Raw genomic sequence first — 16,343 nt, forward strand, 5'->3', positions numbered from 1 at the left:
TGCTAGAGCAAAGTGGAAGTTGTGACTATCTACAGTTCCAGCTATGGAGAATTTGCATGGTTGATAGGCTGTAGTGTGGGTTATATATTCATCAGGATGAAAGACTGTGCATTGCAATGGCTAAAGATGAAACGAGGCTACTTGGCCAGAGTGCCAGTAATATGGCGCTCTGCTTCATTATTGGTAAGTAGCACTTCTCTAGAAGGTCTAAGGTAATGCTCTGCTTCTGCGAGAATTAACATTGTTATTCTTGTTAATACTATTATTACAGGTGATCCTCCTCTCCAAATTATCCTAGCAGGAACTGTATGTATCCTGTCACAGGGACTGCCATTGTAGTAAAAGTAGAACTGCCAGATTGGAGGAGTTTGGGAAGTCTTTTCACCAAAGAAATATTATATGTGAAAGGGGATTGAGAGAAAAGGATTTGCAAATTTTGGGAGTTCCAGATGTCCCAGGTTTTCTCTTTTGAGGCAGCAGTATTCAAGTCTGGATCTTGGCTTATATAACACTGGTTGATGATAAAAAGAAACTGGAAGGCCAGACAGAAAAACTTTACCATTAGGAAAAGTTAAAAACAAACACAAGCAAAACAAGATTCCAAAAATATATGGCAAGAAAAGAATACAAACCAGTGAGCAATAATATCTAAAAGCAGAAAAAGCGCTAAAGAAGGAAGGAATAATGACCAAGATTTAGTTAAGAAAATGGATTTAAAATCCAAGTAAGGATTTTATCAAGAATTTCAATTCTACTAGAGATTTTCACCTCAACAAAATAAGGATTTTGCCCTTAAGAATTTAAACAGCTTAAATTATCCCCAAGATATCTGATTTGTTAACATACAGTTAATGCTACCACTTAACATAGAATGGGAACTATTTATTCATAGCTCCAATACTAGCTCACAATGTCTAATGTGATAAGAGCAAAATCTCTCAATATGTTAAAAACGTTATTTACTCTGAAAGGCTTAAGGAACATGCTGGTTACAGCTAGAATAGATCAGATACATTTCTGTTGTTTCCAAGACATTAATTAGTTCAATACATATAAACTTTTTAAAATTAAGAATTGGGATAGCTTAGCTTTTATAGCTGAGAAGTATAGGTTGCTACCAAATGCAAAAACACTGTGATTATAAGTGAGATTCTGAGTTTCGTTAAGATCTATCCAATGACATTTTTCTGATATCGGTATAAGAACTTACATTGAAATTACAAGAATTAGCACCCTATGCATTGTAACCGCATTCCTTACTCCAAACTGAGCATTCATATTAACAATATACTGTTCTGTGAACCAACAAAAATGAATTAAAATAACCTCACAGCTTTCTCAATTGGTAGAATGGCCTCTGGGGGCATCTACTGGAAAGTCAGCAATATTGCACTTAAAGTTTGCTATAGCTCGTATAATTTGATGTGATAGATTGGTAGTAATTTAAGGAACAAACCTATGCATGTTTACATGAAAAAGGCTTATGTAACTGGCTGGGTCATGGGAGCTGTATGCCCATTTTCTGACTAAATGCACAATGAATTGTGCCCTTAGTATATATATTGATTGGATTATATTGTACATTGTTATATGTATACTTTTATTTTTTAAAAAAATCTTATTAATGTAATAATAAATCAGACCAGAAGGCTGTGGTTTCAAGAAAATCTTCAGTCTTCCTTTCCCCCTCCCAATTTTAGCTGATTGTTTTTTCCTCCATAAAAATTATTATGAAATGAGGATGATTTCTGAATAAATAGATCAGTAAAATCAATCCCCTTGGGCCCCCAGAGGATTTTGTTTTGGGGTGGGTTTATGTATTTAGCATTTCCAGCAAGATAAGTGACTATTTAACATTGTTTGACTGTGACCCTCTAAGCTGCTCAGCTCAGGGATAGAAATAGGAGCTCAGACCTGAACAAGGCCAAAGCAAATGTTCAGCTGATGTACTCCAGGATGGATTGCCATAGCCAAAAAAAAAAAGCTCAGCAAAGTTTCAGAATTACTGTCTGCATAATGATTGGTCACTTTGGAAATAAGAGAAAGAATCCAGAGAGTCAAAAGTACTCTGTGTTATATATTGCTTAAATGTTTTACAATGCACTACTCTGTAGGATTAGAATGCTTTAAGATGAGCAAATACAATATTTTAAAACAATTGTTTCAACTTCCTGTTATGTTAATGAATTTCTTAATGGAGCAGGGATCCTTATGTGAATCTGACCATCCAATGTCCTCTCCAAATTGAATGCTGTTTTATTTAGTAGCATAAAACACAACAATACATCAGCAAAAGTGGAATATCACCACACTTTGAAACTTTAGAGTAAAAATGTTAAATTTCACATGCAAATTCAAAAGGAATCTAGGAATTTTGAATTTGTCATTCCAAATATTTATGTTTTAGTTTGGCCATTTTATTACAGAATAAAAACTGGTCTTTTAAAAACTTGTTTCTTTAATTGCTTTATGCTTATTTCTCTGCATTCTACTTTAAAAGGACAATATTAAACTTGCACAGATACAACCAGAACAGTGCACATTAAAATAAAACTATGAATTTACAAACATTTTTCAGCATTATAGTCAGGTCAGTAATTTATTTCCTGCCTCTCCTTGTGATTCTTTGCAAATAATACATTTAACTGAATTGAGAAATCAAGTGTGAATTCAAAGTATGTCATTGAAATGTTATCTAGTACTGTCAGAAGAGAAGAACCAAACAATTGTATGTACTTATAAAATGAGTGTAAATTTTAGAATTATCTCCTTAACAAAACAGATAAATAGAAATGCATGTTCTGAAATTTATTTGGCATATATTTATTACATGAAAGAATATTTCAGTAAGAAACAACAATTACTCTTAATTATATATGTTCAGAATCGGGCTCAGACAATATTTATTTATTTAAAACTTGTATATGCTGTCCTCTATGCATTGCATCTCAGGACGGCTTACAAACATTAAAATCAAAAATGAATAAACAATTGACACAAATATAAAACAATATACAGCCAATAAAAATAAATTAAGTGAAGAGTGACTGATTAAAATTATTAGAATTCTAATTTTTAAAATAACACTTAAATAAAAAGGTTTTGACCCGGTGCCAAAAAGAATATAGGCTCAGCACCAGGCGAACCTCTCTGGGGAGAGCATTCCACAATCTGGGTGGCACCTCAAAGAAGGCCTTACTCTGGGTAGATGTCCTTTTTACCTCCCTCAGGTAAAAATAAAAAATAAATAATATAAGGACAGAAAATGCTTTCACTAGAACACTAAGCCAAATTCATAATGCAGGGGTTTTTTTTGGGGGGGGGGGAGTTACTTTTTAATAACACTAGGTACATGCTGTTCTCCAAAATCAATTTCTTCACTATTTCTGTTTGCAAGTGTGAGCAGTAAGTCTTACTCTAGTTGAAATATATACATTTAAAGGAGCCCATTATTGCTTAGAAATCTATTCTGTTAATGCAAAGTAACTCAACAAAAGTTTTTTAATAAAGAGTACTCTACCACCTTAAAGAACGTGCATGGTATCCAATGTTGTCATTAGATTAGCATAGCACTAGTACTTATGATGTTGCATTATTGTAAACCATCAGCACAATATAATTAGTACTTCTTAGGCAAAAGTTATGGCAAATCTTGACAGCATACTAAAAAGCAGAGACTTCACCCTGCCAACAAAAGTGTGTATAGTCAAAGCTATGGTTTTCCCATGTATGGTATGGTTGTGAGAGTTGGACCATATGGAAAACTAAGCACCGAGGAATTGATGCCTTTGAATTGTAGTGCTAGAGAAGACCTCTGAGAGTCCCTTGAACTGTAAAGAAATCAAATCAGTCAATCTTAAAGGAAATTAACCCTGACTGTTCTTTAGAAGGTCAGATACTGAAGATGAAACTCAAATATTTTGGCCACCTAATGAGAAGGAAGGACTCGCTGGAGAAGACCCTGATTCTGGGAACGACTGAAGGCAAAAGGAGAAGAGTACAGCAGAGGTTGAGTTGGCTAGATGGGGCAGTGGGTGTGGCCTTGGGTGGACTCCAGAGGATGGTGGAGGATAGGAGAGCCTGAAAGAATGCTGTCCATAGGGTTGTGAGGGGTCAAGCATGACTTAGCAACTAAACGAAACAGGCAAAGGAAAAACTATAGCAAATCACTTTTCCCTTTGTCTAATAAGTGTTGACATTACACCAGCACTGGTTTGTATTAGCACGATAAGGACTAGTGCTGTGACAGCCTGGAATAATGCTTATAGTTTGCCTTCCAATTATGAAAGGCTAAAAGCTATGACTTTAAAAGCGATCTTATATGCTTATGATCTGTTTCACTGGTCTTGTTCAGACACTGACAAACCATTTATTTCCAATGAAAGAAGAAGCCTGTACTTATGTACCTGTAATGGTTACCCAGAGCCCTAGTATACAAAAGGACATCATCACTGTTGAACTAACTGCAGTTCCTCATTATGTCTGAACTAAGGGAACTGTGGTCTGTTAAAACTTCTCTTCTGCATGTTGGGGCATGAAAGCCTATGTTTCATTACATCTGAACTGGTTGACTACTGGCCTCCTCTACAATAAAAGTGGAACATCAGAAGAAAAACATGAGGTACTACAATATACAGCATATCAAAGTTTCTGTGTTGTTTTCATTTTATAATTTCCAAATTCTCAAGAGAAACAAAAAAATCAGCCTGAAGAAGTTTGTAGTAAAATTAAAAAGCTGAAGATGTATATACAGTCCAGAAGATTCAGTCTGCTAAGTGCCAGGACTATCAAATTCCCACTTGCACTTTTATCATTTTAAACACTTAATATTTCCAAAGTAGCATTTTGTATACTTTAGATAGGGCACAGTTGTTTACTTATAGTCTATATTCCCTACTTAATATTGTTGAACTATTGAAAAATGAAAGCTTTGGAAAACATAGGACTAAACTTAGCAAAAACAACAAGTTACATAAAGAAGTAAAACTTCAGTTCAATGGACTTCTTTATTAAAGTATGTCTTGTATTTTATCTTTGCAAGAATCTGATGAGTTTTTGCAAGTAAAATTCTGTTTCCTCTACACTTGCTAATAGTCATGAGAATCTGTAGTTTGCACCTTCCCATTAAAAATGTATTGTATTTTTTTGAAATTATTCACCCCGCCTTTTATCCAGATCATGTCTTTGAAAGGAGGAAGTAGATAATAAATGGAATTATTCATGATTTCCCATTAAATATGAAACTTTCTTTTGCAGAGTTTAGAAAATGGAACTTCTACATAATGTACAAAAGTTGATTATAACTTTTTAGCATTTTCAAGAGAAGTCTTCCATATTACACAAATGTATACTATAGCTTTTTCATGGAAGGTAAACTATTCATTTTTTACACATTCCCATTCTTTTGTCTTTCTTTAATTACACTGATATGTATATCAAACCAAACAGAAGTGAAGAGAACCCAATGATTTGAATAAAAAACCTCTCCCCTTCTCTCTTTTGAAGATAATGTAACTCAGAAAGAATGCTGTTCAATAAGAACACAGAATTTTGGTCACACCAAGCAACATTATTAGGAAATATTTTGACTGAAAAAGGTATATTTACATAATATTATAGCACAAATTTTAAAATGTGCCTTACAATACTGTGTATAGTTTGCATAGCTCTTTTCCTGGACAGAACCCCTTCAGCAAGGAAAAGAAGTTGTGAATGTTTTCTTTAAAAAAAAGATCCTGTGTAACAATAGCAATTTTATCATCAAGTATGTATTCTTGTGTAAACAAAATGGAACAATACATGTACAAGATGGTGATATCAGCAGAAGTAGATGAACTCCAAAGTTTGCAGAAGTACAAAAGCTTAAGGGCAGCGGGGAATCAGCCCAGAGAAAATAACTGCCTAATTAAGACTGGGAATGCTCAGTGACCACATGATGCTGACTAACAATGGAAGAGAGAAATGGAAAAACACAGTGAAGACATTGTAGAATGGTTTATGCTGGTAAAAGAAATGGCTGGCTGGACAGCAAGCACACTAAACAGGAACACTCCTTGCTATAACATTCTTTTCAGGTTACACTTGATTTTTATTATAATTTGTTTTTTCTATCATAGAATCATAGAATACTAGAGTTGGAAGGGGCCAGAAGGCCATTGGGTTCAATCTCCTTGTTCAGTGAAGGACATCGGGTTAACCCATTCCTCTCAGACGGTTGTCCTGTTGTATCTTGGACACCTCTGGCGTGGGAGAGCCTACAACCTCCCAGGGTAATTGATTCCATTGTTGTACTGCTCTAACAGTTAGGAAATTTTTCCTGATATCTAGCCAGAATCTAGCTTCCTGTAATTTGAGCCCATTATTCTGTGCCCTACACTCTGGTATGACTGAGAAAAGATCTTGTCCTTCTCCTTTGTGACAGCCCTTCAAGTAGTTGTAGAGTGCTATCATATCCCTCCTCAGTCTTCTTTTCTCAAGGCTAAACATGCCCAGTTCTTTCAATCTATCCTCACAAGGCTTTGTTTCCAGTTCCTGGATCATCCTTGTTGCCCTCCTCTGAACCCTTTCTAGCTTGTCTCCATCGTAGACTGTGGTGCCCAGAGCTGACACAGTACTCCAGATGAGGCCTAACCAGTGCTGAATAGAGGAGAACTAGTACTTTACAAGATTTGGAAGTGATACTTCTATTAATGCAACCTAAAATAGCATTAGCCCTTTTTACAACTGCATTCCATTATTAAGTCAGATTCAGCTTGTGATCTACAACAATTCCAATATCCATCTCACTTGAGGAATTGTTAAGCCAAGTATTCCCCATATTGTAACAATGCATTGGCTTTCTTTTTCCTATGTGCAGAACTGGCCATTTGTCGCTACTAAATTCATTATGTTGTTTTGAGCCCAGTACTGCAACCTATCAAGATCACCTTGAATCTTCTTTCTGTCTTCCTGTGTAATTATTATCCTGCTCAGTTTTGTGACATCTCCACATTCAGTAATAATTTCTTGCATTTCCTCATCCAATACATCCAAGACATTAATTAAAATTTTGAAGAGAACTGTGCCCAGGACTGAACCCTGGAGTACCCCACTTGTTCCTTCTCCCTGGTTTGAGAAGGTACAATTGATGACCACTCTGAGTCCAATTCTGTAGCCAACTGTGCATCCACCTGATCATTGTTCTATCTAGCCAACTTTTAGCTAGTCTGCTAAATCAGGATATCATGGACCACTTTGTCAAAACCTTGCTAAAGTCAAGATATAGTATGTCCACAGCATTCTTGCAATCCATCAGGAAGGTTATCCAACCAAAACATGAAATCAGATTAGTCTGGCAGGATTTGTTCTTTAGAAATCCATGTTGGATTCCCATAGTCACTGCATGGCTTTCAAGGTGTTAGCAGACTGACTACTTTATCATTTGCTCCAGAATTTTCCCAGAGATTGATGTCAGACTGACTGATCTGTAGTTCTCAGGCTCTTCTTTTTTTCCTTACTTGAAGATAGGGACAACATTAGCCCTTCATCTGTCACTTCCCCTGTCTTCTTTCATAGGAAGAGTGTGATAGGTTCCTGCCCATATGCTGAATTGCATTTACCTGGATATTAGCATTCGTCCATTCTTCTTCTAGTCAAAATTTTCAGGACTCTTCCACAAAGGAAGCTTCAGCAGATATCCCCACCCCCACCGCCACCCCCCCCAACACCCCTGTACCACCTGGTTATATGTACTTATGGGCACCGTCTGGAGAACTGAGTATCCTTAAAATTAATTTCATTTAATTAAGAATTCCTTTTTCCTGGGCATCAACATCCTTTATTTTTTTGCTTTTTCTGTATCTGTATAGCACATTTTAAATTGTGAAATATTTTTAAGGAATCAGGATGAGTGATCTGAAATTTTACATAAACATGTCTTCTTTTGTTCTAACTAAAAGAACATAACACTGACCTATTTTTCCTATAATTTAACCTATAGGAAACCTATTTAATTAACCTAATCTAACCTTTTTAAACCTAATTTAACCTATTTATCAACACTTTTAAACTTGTAATGCTCAAAATATTTGGCAAACCTTTGTTTTGCCTAGGCTTAAAAGGACAGCACAACTTTGCACATGGAAACTTTGAAACTGTGCTTTTCAAACAATAGTATCCAATGCTGTATTTCAATTGACTTGCAATTCCACTTCAGTAAAAGCAGTGCTTGAACAGCATTCTACTGGATCCCAGCCTGAATTTTTGAATTTGCCATAGCCCCAAAACAATAAAAAGTATAAGGGGGAGGTACTGCATGTTCTAGAGTTTGTTCTGCACTTCCGTGCAGTTTACAATGCCATCCCATTAAATATTTACGAAATAAGTCATACGGAATGCATTTGGCCTTACACTCAGGTAACTAAATGTGGCTGAAGACTTAGTGGTCCATCAGCAAATGTTTTCACGGGATTCCCCTCCCCTGTAGGACAGAGATTCTACGCCCTGTGCATTCCACTGCTATCTGATCAGGAGCACATTCAAAGAGAATCATGTGGAAGTGTGCCAGAGGTTTCCTTTCCAGAAAAGAGAACAGGAGAATGACAAAGGGTCATAGTTCCATAGTGTATTGATGGGCCCAATGAAGCTACCTTCTCCAGAGACCAAAGATACAAGAGTTAAGGCTGCAGTATCAGATTTCAGATAACAGATTCTAAACAAATGACAAACACCAAGAAATCCAGCCAAATAAATGGACTTTCAGAATGAGTTTATATCTTGGTTACCTCAACACTAGTGCCTTTTGGAAATGTGCCTTGCTTTGAATAAAAGCCTTTAAAAATGTGACTGGTTTTAATTACAAAAATACTAAATACTTAGTTGAACAGACCTGCACAGTAAGGAAGAAGATACTGTTAAATACACTGAAAAACATGCATAAGGGGAGAGAGGAAAATATCAGGGAATAACTGCTCCAATTATAAAGAAACAATTTTTTTGTTTTGCATTGAGATACTCCTTTTATAGCAATTCCCAAACAAAAACTGTGACTATATTAATTTCAAAGACAAAGCCAAAAAAGACAAAGGTTTATGAAAAGGTCAACACCATGTTACTGTGCATACAAATCTTTTTAAAATAGTATATAGAAAAGTAGTAATTCCATTGTGTCATTTTTATGTGAAATGACAGTTCTCCTAAGCTGTTTTTGGATAGTAGGTTTCAAAGAATCAGTGTGTATTGGAGCTGCAACCACACTAGTATTTTGGAAACAAAATTTCAGCCTTAAGTGAGAAGTTTGAAAAAAACAAAGCGACAAAAATAGTTTTAATTACTGACAAACAATTAAATGCTACAAATGTGCTAATGCTTTGGTAAATCAGTGAATTAACGCAGGCATTGAACTAAATGCTTTGATATATGCAAGATAAGTAGCAGTGAAACATAATTATTTAATATCAGTTTTAATTTTTAAATGCCATGTTCCTCAGAAAATTGCCTGGGGAACTTTAGATTTCAATGAAGAAGGCTAGAAACAAAGAAAACAATAAACTTGCTGTATAAAAATGCTTCAGAAAGACCTTACTTACGCAGCAGCCTCTTGTTTTGACAGGCCTTTGATATGCATGGCCAAATAACGATCTATGGCATCTTTTCCTTTGATCAAATGCATCCTAAATTTAAATTAAAAAATTAAAGAACACTGTGAGGTGACTTAACGTCAAACCTGCTCTATATATTATGTATTAGTCTTTGCCAAGCAAAGACAGATATATATTAAAATATTGACAAAGTATTTTATCAAACACATACTACAAACATGTACAAGTATAATGGTAAGGATTTGGTCTGTAGCTATTTCAGAACTTTATTCTTTGTAGAAAAGTACACCTGGCTTTAGCAGAAAGTTCCTGTAGTTCAAGGCTTTCACATTCAATGTTCATATAAGAAACTTTGTTAGGCAACTGATATTTTGTAAGGATTTGGAAGTAAATGTGTCTTCAATGCCTCTTAAGTGAGATGATCATAAATGTGCATTTCTTGAATTGATCAAGGCATAGTTTCAATGGGTAGAATCTGATGTGACATAAGCTCTAATTACACTGCAGTAGCATAAGGGACCTCTATCACTGGGGGCATCTAGCTCAGTGCCAATAGCATTAGCTAGCTCATTGGTTTCCTCCAAAAACCTGTTGTACGTTCTAATACTATAGGCATTCTGCTAGAGGTCCCATATTCTAGAGGTCCTTAGGCTATACCGCATTACCACTCATGCCATGTTGGGTGCTGCCCAGTATTACCTTAGGCAAGATACATGGGCTACTCTGCATCCTAGGGGGTGTGGAGTAAGAATAAAAGGAAATACTACTTTTTTAAGACCTACCAACCCACACAGTTAGGGAAAGTGCACGTGGTGGATTGGGGAAGCTTCTGATTTTCCAGATCTTTCCCACTACCACTTTGGCCTTTTCATATTTTGTGTTCTCGCTAACACTATTGAGAACGAATGTAAGCTAGCCCTAGAGGTAGGATATGTTTTCAGCTGTGCAGAGGCATTTCACAGTAACAAGAGGGCATTGTATCCACTGGATGCAAAACTACCCCAACATGAAGCCAGAATGATACAATTCTGATCTTAACAATCATCTAGCACTACCAATGATAGGGTAACAAAAGCAGAACTTTGGGCTGCATTACTCCAAGATGGACCTCCCTCTCTTCTCCCAGAGAGTGAAGTACACCGCAGCCAATAGCCCCTAGACTGCTCTCTTCTTCTCCTTCTTGCCTTCTTTCTCTCTCTTTTTTTAAAGTCAGATTTTATCAGTAATATTTATAAGAATTCTCATTTTAAAAAGAATGCCACTTTAGATTTTATCACTCTGTGCTAAAACAATAACAAACCAAAGCATTTTGCATTTGTTCCCTTTTTATCCATTATGCACAACTGTCTTTGCAATGGAAGATATTCTTCCCTTAAATATTTACTATTTTAAATAATCTGACAAAACTAAACATATAATACTGTATCTTAGCAAAAGAAAAAAAAGTAAATTCTGTGATAAAAGCATGAAAGTTAGTATATATCAAGGATTACTTATAAATTTCAAATTAAGATAGAAAAGTATTCTTAATATTCTCAAAATTCAAAATGGTTTGTATTTCTATAATATAATTATGAATAATTCAATTTCCCATATTCTCTGGGCAAGGTTTGCATTTTCTTTATATTACTTCAAAGAGCACCAACAAGTCATCTTTTCTTTTCTTTTTTAAGTCAGGAATTAAAAAGGAAGCCTCTCTGTAATGTAATATATTAGCAAAACTTAATAGCACAGTAAATAAGCATACCTATAATACTTATATACAACTTAGTATAATGTTTAGAAAAACTCTCAAGTCTCACATTAAGTTGATACACAGTGTACCTCAGAAAAAAGCTAATCCCCAGACAAATGATATGAGGACAATAGAATATGAATCTCATTCTTGGAATAGCTACCCTAATCAACAGAAAATGCAAATTGGATCCATACAACCTGGGATGTTCATTACTCATATTTTTCCCAACAATTTACAAAATCAGCCTCCTTTTTTGAATTTTAGGAGTTCCTCCTTTGATTTTTTAATCATGAACTGCAAAATTCTGATTCTTGTTTAGCTTATTTATTGGTCTATAACTTGTTCCTTCAGGCTTTCAGCCTTAAAGAGCCAGAATCAAATATATCAGTCAAATGAAACAAAATAAATATGTAACACACCCACCTTGCAAGATTTGATGGAGGGCATATCATCTCTTCCATACTTGGATGTGCCTTGGGACTTTGCACTGGCACAGGAGGAAACAGACTCATTTTGTACTAAATAAATAAATAGAAACAATATCAAACAATAAACTTTTCACTTTTCTTACATTGTGACTAGAATTTGCATGTCATTCAAGGTTTGGCAGCACCAAGATGCTAGCTACACTTGCAATCCTTCTGAAGGTTACTCATTACATTGTAGTAACCTTCACAAGGTTACTTGTAGTACAAAGAAAGTAGTACAAAGAAAGCCAACTTAGCATATGCCAATTTGAAATCAATTAGCCCTTGAGTAACAAAGAATTGCTGAGATCTTACTCCAAAAGCATGTTATAGCTGTTTATAAAATTCTAAGAATACTAAGAGCACAGAATAGATTTATCTATGAGAGAAATAGTGAGAGAGAGAGAGAGAGAGAGAGAGAGAGAGAGGGAGAGAGAGAGAGATTTCAGAAACATTTCATCTGGTTTTATTCTCTGTGTTCACAAATAATGCTTGGAACAGAATACCAAGATGTGATAACATAGACATGAAAAAATTATGGGAAATAAATACATTCAAGTGTATAACCAAAACTTGGCAATAATACTACCAGATGTTGCAGACATGCTTTTTACAGCAATTATAATGAATGGTAAAGGATAACAAACTTTTTCTTCCATAATAAATATTTGTAAGAATTTAATTGTGATTCTGAATTTCCACTATACTTCTGATAAGTGAACACTTACATGAGAAACTAGATTGGCAATATCCTATGATTCTTGGAAGAACATGCCAGGAACCGTAGCAGTTGTCAGAATCCCAAGGTACAGATGCTGTTATGACCTCAGGAAAGACATCTAAGATCAGAGCCTTCCCCATCCCCATTGCAGCAGTTGTGGAACATTGCACAGTGACCTCTTTTCTGTTATCAGAGCATCAACCCTGAGGGAGCTCAGAGAGGGAGGAAAGGGGATGTTCCCATGGATGGAAAACGAAGAGTTTAGCCTGCAAAGGATCCTGCAACCTCTATGTCATTCTTCTTGCCTGATGCTAATAAGTAAGTTATACATGTTCAAAAATAATTTATTCTGGGGGCAGGATGGGCTGGGAAGGCCAAATTACCTCTGTTGTTGTTCTTACTTGGTTTGATTCCTGCCAGAAGAGCGCACAAAAGACAGAGGACCCTGAGAATGGAGCTTTTTGTGAGAAGCACAATCAATAAGATTATACGTTTAAATACTTTTATTAACCAATATAATAACCCAAATTATTTATAATGAAATTGACTTGCATACATTAATAACTTAATTAATACACTACTGTCATATTATTAAAGTGTTATCATCACAGTATGATAGCAATTTAATACAGTTTAACTGGATTAAAAATATGAATACATGCTTTATTTCTTTTAAGCAGTACAAAAAAAGCCACAAGACAGAGCAGTCTAGCTTGTCATTTTGAAGTTCATAAATGCTAATAAGACTTTTTTTGTCATATAGAGCACTATGTTCTTTTCTCCACGTACTCAGCTTACACTTTCCACCATTAAAGTTACAGCTGCCAGTTCCTTCATTTTGCACGTCTGTGATCTGAGAATGTTAGCAGCAGGAGCACCCTTACTCTTAAATTTGGTTTAATATAGGCATTGTAAGCCCTGCTGGCAGGCCTCAAGGCACAAACTTTTAATAGAGGCAGAAACACAGCATCACAAAAATAGAGAGAAGGGTCTCTTTTAGAACTATTGCAAGAAAAATTACTTTGCTTTAAAAGTGAAGAGGAGCTTATGGAAGAAAAAGTAACAGCAGTACTTGATAGATAAAAAATGACACTATACTAAGTTACATCATGACTAATTGAAGCCTCCAGTCCAGAATTGGGGTATCTAGAATATGTTTTTTTTAATTTTGAATTTCCGAGTTTATTACAAGCCATGTGCAAACATTTCTACCCAGAGAGAGCTCTGTAAACTGCCCAGAGAGCTTTGGAAACCACTCAGAGAGCTTTGGCTCTGGGGCAGTATGGAAATGAAATAAATAATCATTTTGTTATGTTTGAACTCATTGCCTGCTAACTTGACCTTGCACCCACAATCCCTTCCTGAAACCTTAGTCACTTCTTTGTCTTTTTTTGCTGAACTTAGTTGTGATGTTCGTGGACTGCAAGGATTTCAAGATGTCCTGGGCTAAGTATAGTTAAGTTCAGGTTGCAAGTCATACTAGACTGGTAAGGCAAGGGCTAATCTGCCTGTGGCTGTATTTAAGAAAGGAACTATAAAATCAACTTTACAGCTTCAGGATGACACCCAGCTCTACCTCTCCTTTTCAACTAACCCAGGTGAGGCAGTGGCTGTATTGAACCGGTGCCTGGCTGAGGTAATGTGCTGGATGAGGGCCAATAAACTGAAGCTCAATCCAGATAAGAAGGAGGTCCTGTTGGTGGGTGATTCAAGCTCCTGGGTAAGTGACTTGGGCCTTGTCCTGGATGGGGTTGCACTCCCTCTAAAGGACAGGGTCTGCAGCTTGGGAGTGCTCCTCAACCCGGAGCTGTCCTTGGAAGCTCAAGTGACTGCGGTGGCGAGGAACACCTTCGTTCAGCTTCAGCTAATCCATCAGCTGCGTCCCTACCTGGAGGAAGATTGCCTAGCAACAGTGACACATGCATTGGTTACTTCCCGGTTGGATTTTTGTAACACGCTTTATGTGGGGCTGCCCTTGAAGACAGTCCGGATACTTCAGATGGTGCAAAACAGAGCTGCCAGGATGCTGACGGGGACTGAGCATTATTCTCATATAATCCCAGCCCTCTATCAGCTCCGCTGGCTTCCCATCGAAGTCTGGGCTCAATTCAAGGTGCTGGTTATTATGTATAAAGCCCTAAACGGCTTGGGACCTGGATACCTAAAGGAATGCCTTCTTCCCTATTTGCCCTTCCGCCCACTGAGATCGGCAGCAGAAGCCCTCCTCCGGGAACCCTCTGTGAAAGATATTAGGAGGCAGAGCACCCAGAGGAGGGCCTTTTCTGTGGTGGCGCCCCAACTATGGAATGCGCTCCCCAGAGAGGTCCGCCTGGCGCCGTCAGTATATTTTTTCGGCGCCAGGTTAAGACCTTTTTATTTCATCAATATTTTAATAAGTTTTAATATTGTATTTTTTACTATTATAGTTTAACTGCAGCCAGAGTGGGTTGATAATTTATTTATGCTGATATTTATATTCTATTTATGTAAGCCATCCTGAGGCTTTTGCAATAGGACGGCATATAAATATCCTAAATAAATAAATAAAATCGACTGTGCAGCTTCTAAGCTTGATGTAAATCCTGATTCTTATTTCTAAAAGTACTGGGCCTTTGAACACAATATGAACTGGTAGCAGTGATTAAAAGGGCTGCTATTGCCCTCCAACAGCAGTGCTATTCTTAAGACTCATGAGAAATATACTTTTCATAATTCTCAGTGATCTTGGCACTTGGGAAGTGACTATTGCTGTTTTGATTAAGACTCTAAAACCCTATAACATCTGTCTGCCCTTGTTGCTGCTACTGCTTCTACCAACTACAATCATGTAAGTTTTGGTGAATGTGGCAGCAATCACAAGGAGACTGAGCAATGCTTGCTCATTCAAACAGCATGGTGAAGTCCCCACATGAGGCATGGACCTGGAAAAGCACTGGGTTGTGCCATTCCCATGCCCCACCCCAGCTGCAGCTCAAGAGCGTCCCGCTTAGTACTTACTGAAGTTATAAAGCACCCAGTGAGGCTGTTCCAAGCACCTGCTAGCCCTGTTGTTGCAGGGCTTAGGGCTCTCATGAGATCTCAGCAATGTCCAATACTTTGTAAATGTCTTGACCATGCGCTGAGATCTTGTGAGAGCCCAGAGGCATTAGAGTGGGGCACCCTGCTGCCACTTGTATGCAACCCTCTTTTCCTGCTGCTGTGAGTCCTAAGCTGGGAGGGCCTCTGTGCAAGCAGCAAAGGAAAAGTGGTCAGTCTCTGTGCTGGAACTGGTGCCAGCAGGGACAGATGGTTAGTCAATGGCCCAGTGGTTCCAAATATACAGCAGATCCATAGGATTTGGCCTTTGCTACACAACATAAACACATTTTCCCTCATAATTTCATTGCAAGGTTAAAGGCCTCCCTGGCTGGTTAACTGGTGAGGCCAGTTGACTGGGTGGAATATCCTGGGAGGGCATTTGCAGAGTAAGACTAGCAGCTATACAAAAGAACAAGTACCCTGTTTTCAACAAACCTCTCCTGTATGCCTCCCATATTCCTGTTATCTTGGCAAATGTAGGATTACACTATTAATGTGTTAATATAACATCCTGTTTGGCCTTTTCTGCTGCTGAAAGCTTTTTCAAACATACTTGCAACAAGTCCACAAGAACTGGTGCTGGAGCTATAATAGCACTGTTCCAGGACTAGCAGTGCTATACCCCAGACTGAGAGAGGAAAAGCATGTGAAACAATGCTGTACCCTTCTCTTCTTAATGTCAAAGTACAAGGCTTGTTACCTAGCAGAAACAAAACAGATTCAAAGGTCCTCTCATTTTTTGTGATAAATTTGCTGTCCTA

The 16,343-nt window shown here is 37.1% G+C and overlaps 1 protein-coding gene across 1 annotated transcript in view; it reads right to left on the reverse strand.

Annotated features, from left to right (window-relative positions):
- The window catches only part of TTC29 (tetratricopeptide repeat domain 29), a 110,249-nt gene extending 98,421 nt beyond the window's left edge, over positions 1-11,828 (reverse strand). Inside the window, exons 1-2 of the mRNA XM_044430670.1 lie at positions 11,740-11,828; positions 9,567-9,650 (exon numbers count right to left, since the gene is read on the reverse strand). Coding sequence (XP_044286605.1) covers positions 9,567-9,650; positions 11,740-11,828 — 173 coding nt within the window. The remainder of the gene's footprint in view (positions 1-9,566; positions 9,651-11,739) is intronic.
- Between the last annotated feature and the right edge of the window lie 4,515 nt (positions 11,829-16,343).

This window comes from Varanus komodoensis, unplaced genomic scaffold, assembly GCF_004798865.1.
Source record: "Varanus komodoensis strain SLA01 unplaced genomic scaffold, ASM479886v1 scaffold21, whole genome shotgun sequence".
NCBI classification, from domain to species: Eukaryota; Metazoa; Chordata; class Lepidosauria; order Squamata; family Varanidae; genus Varanus; species Varanus komodoensis.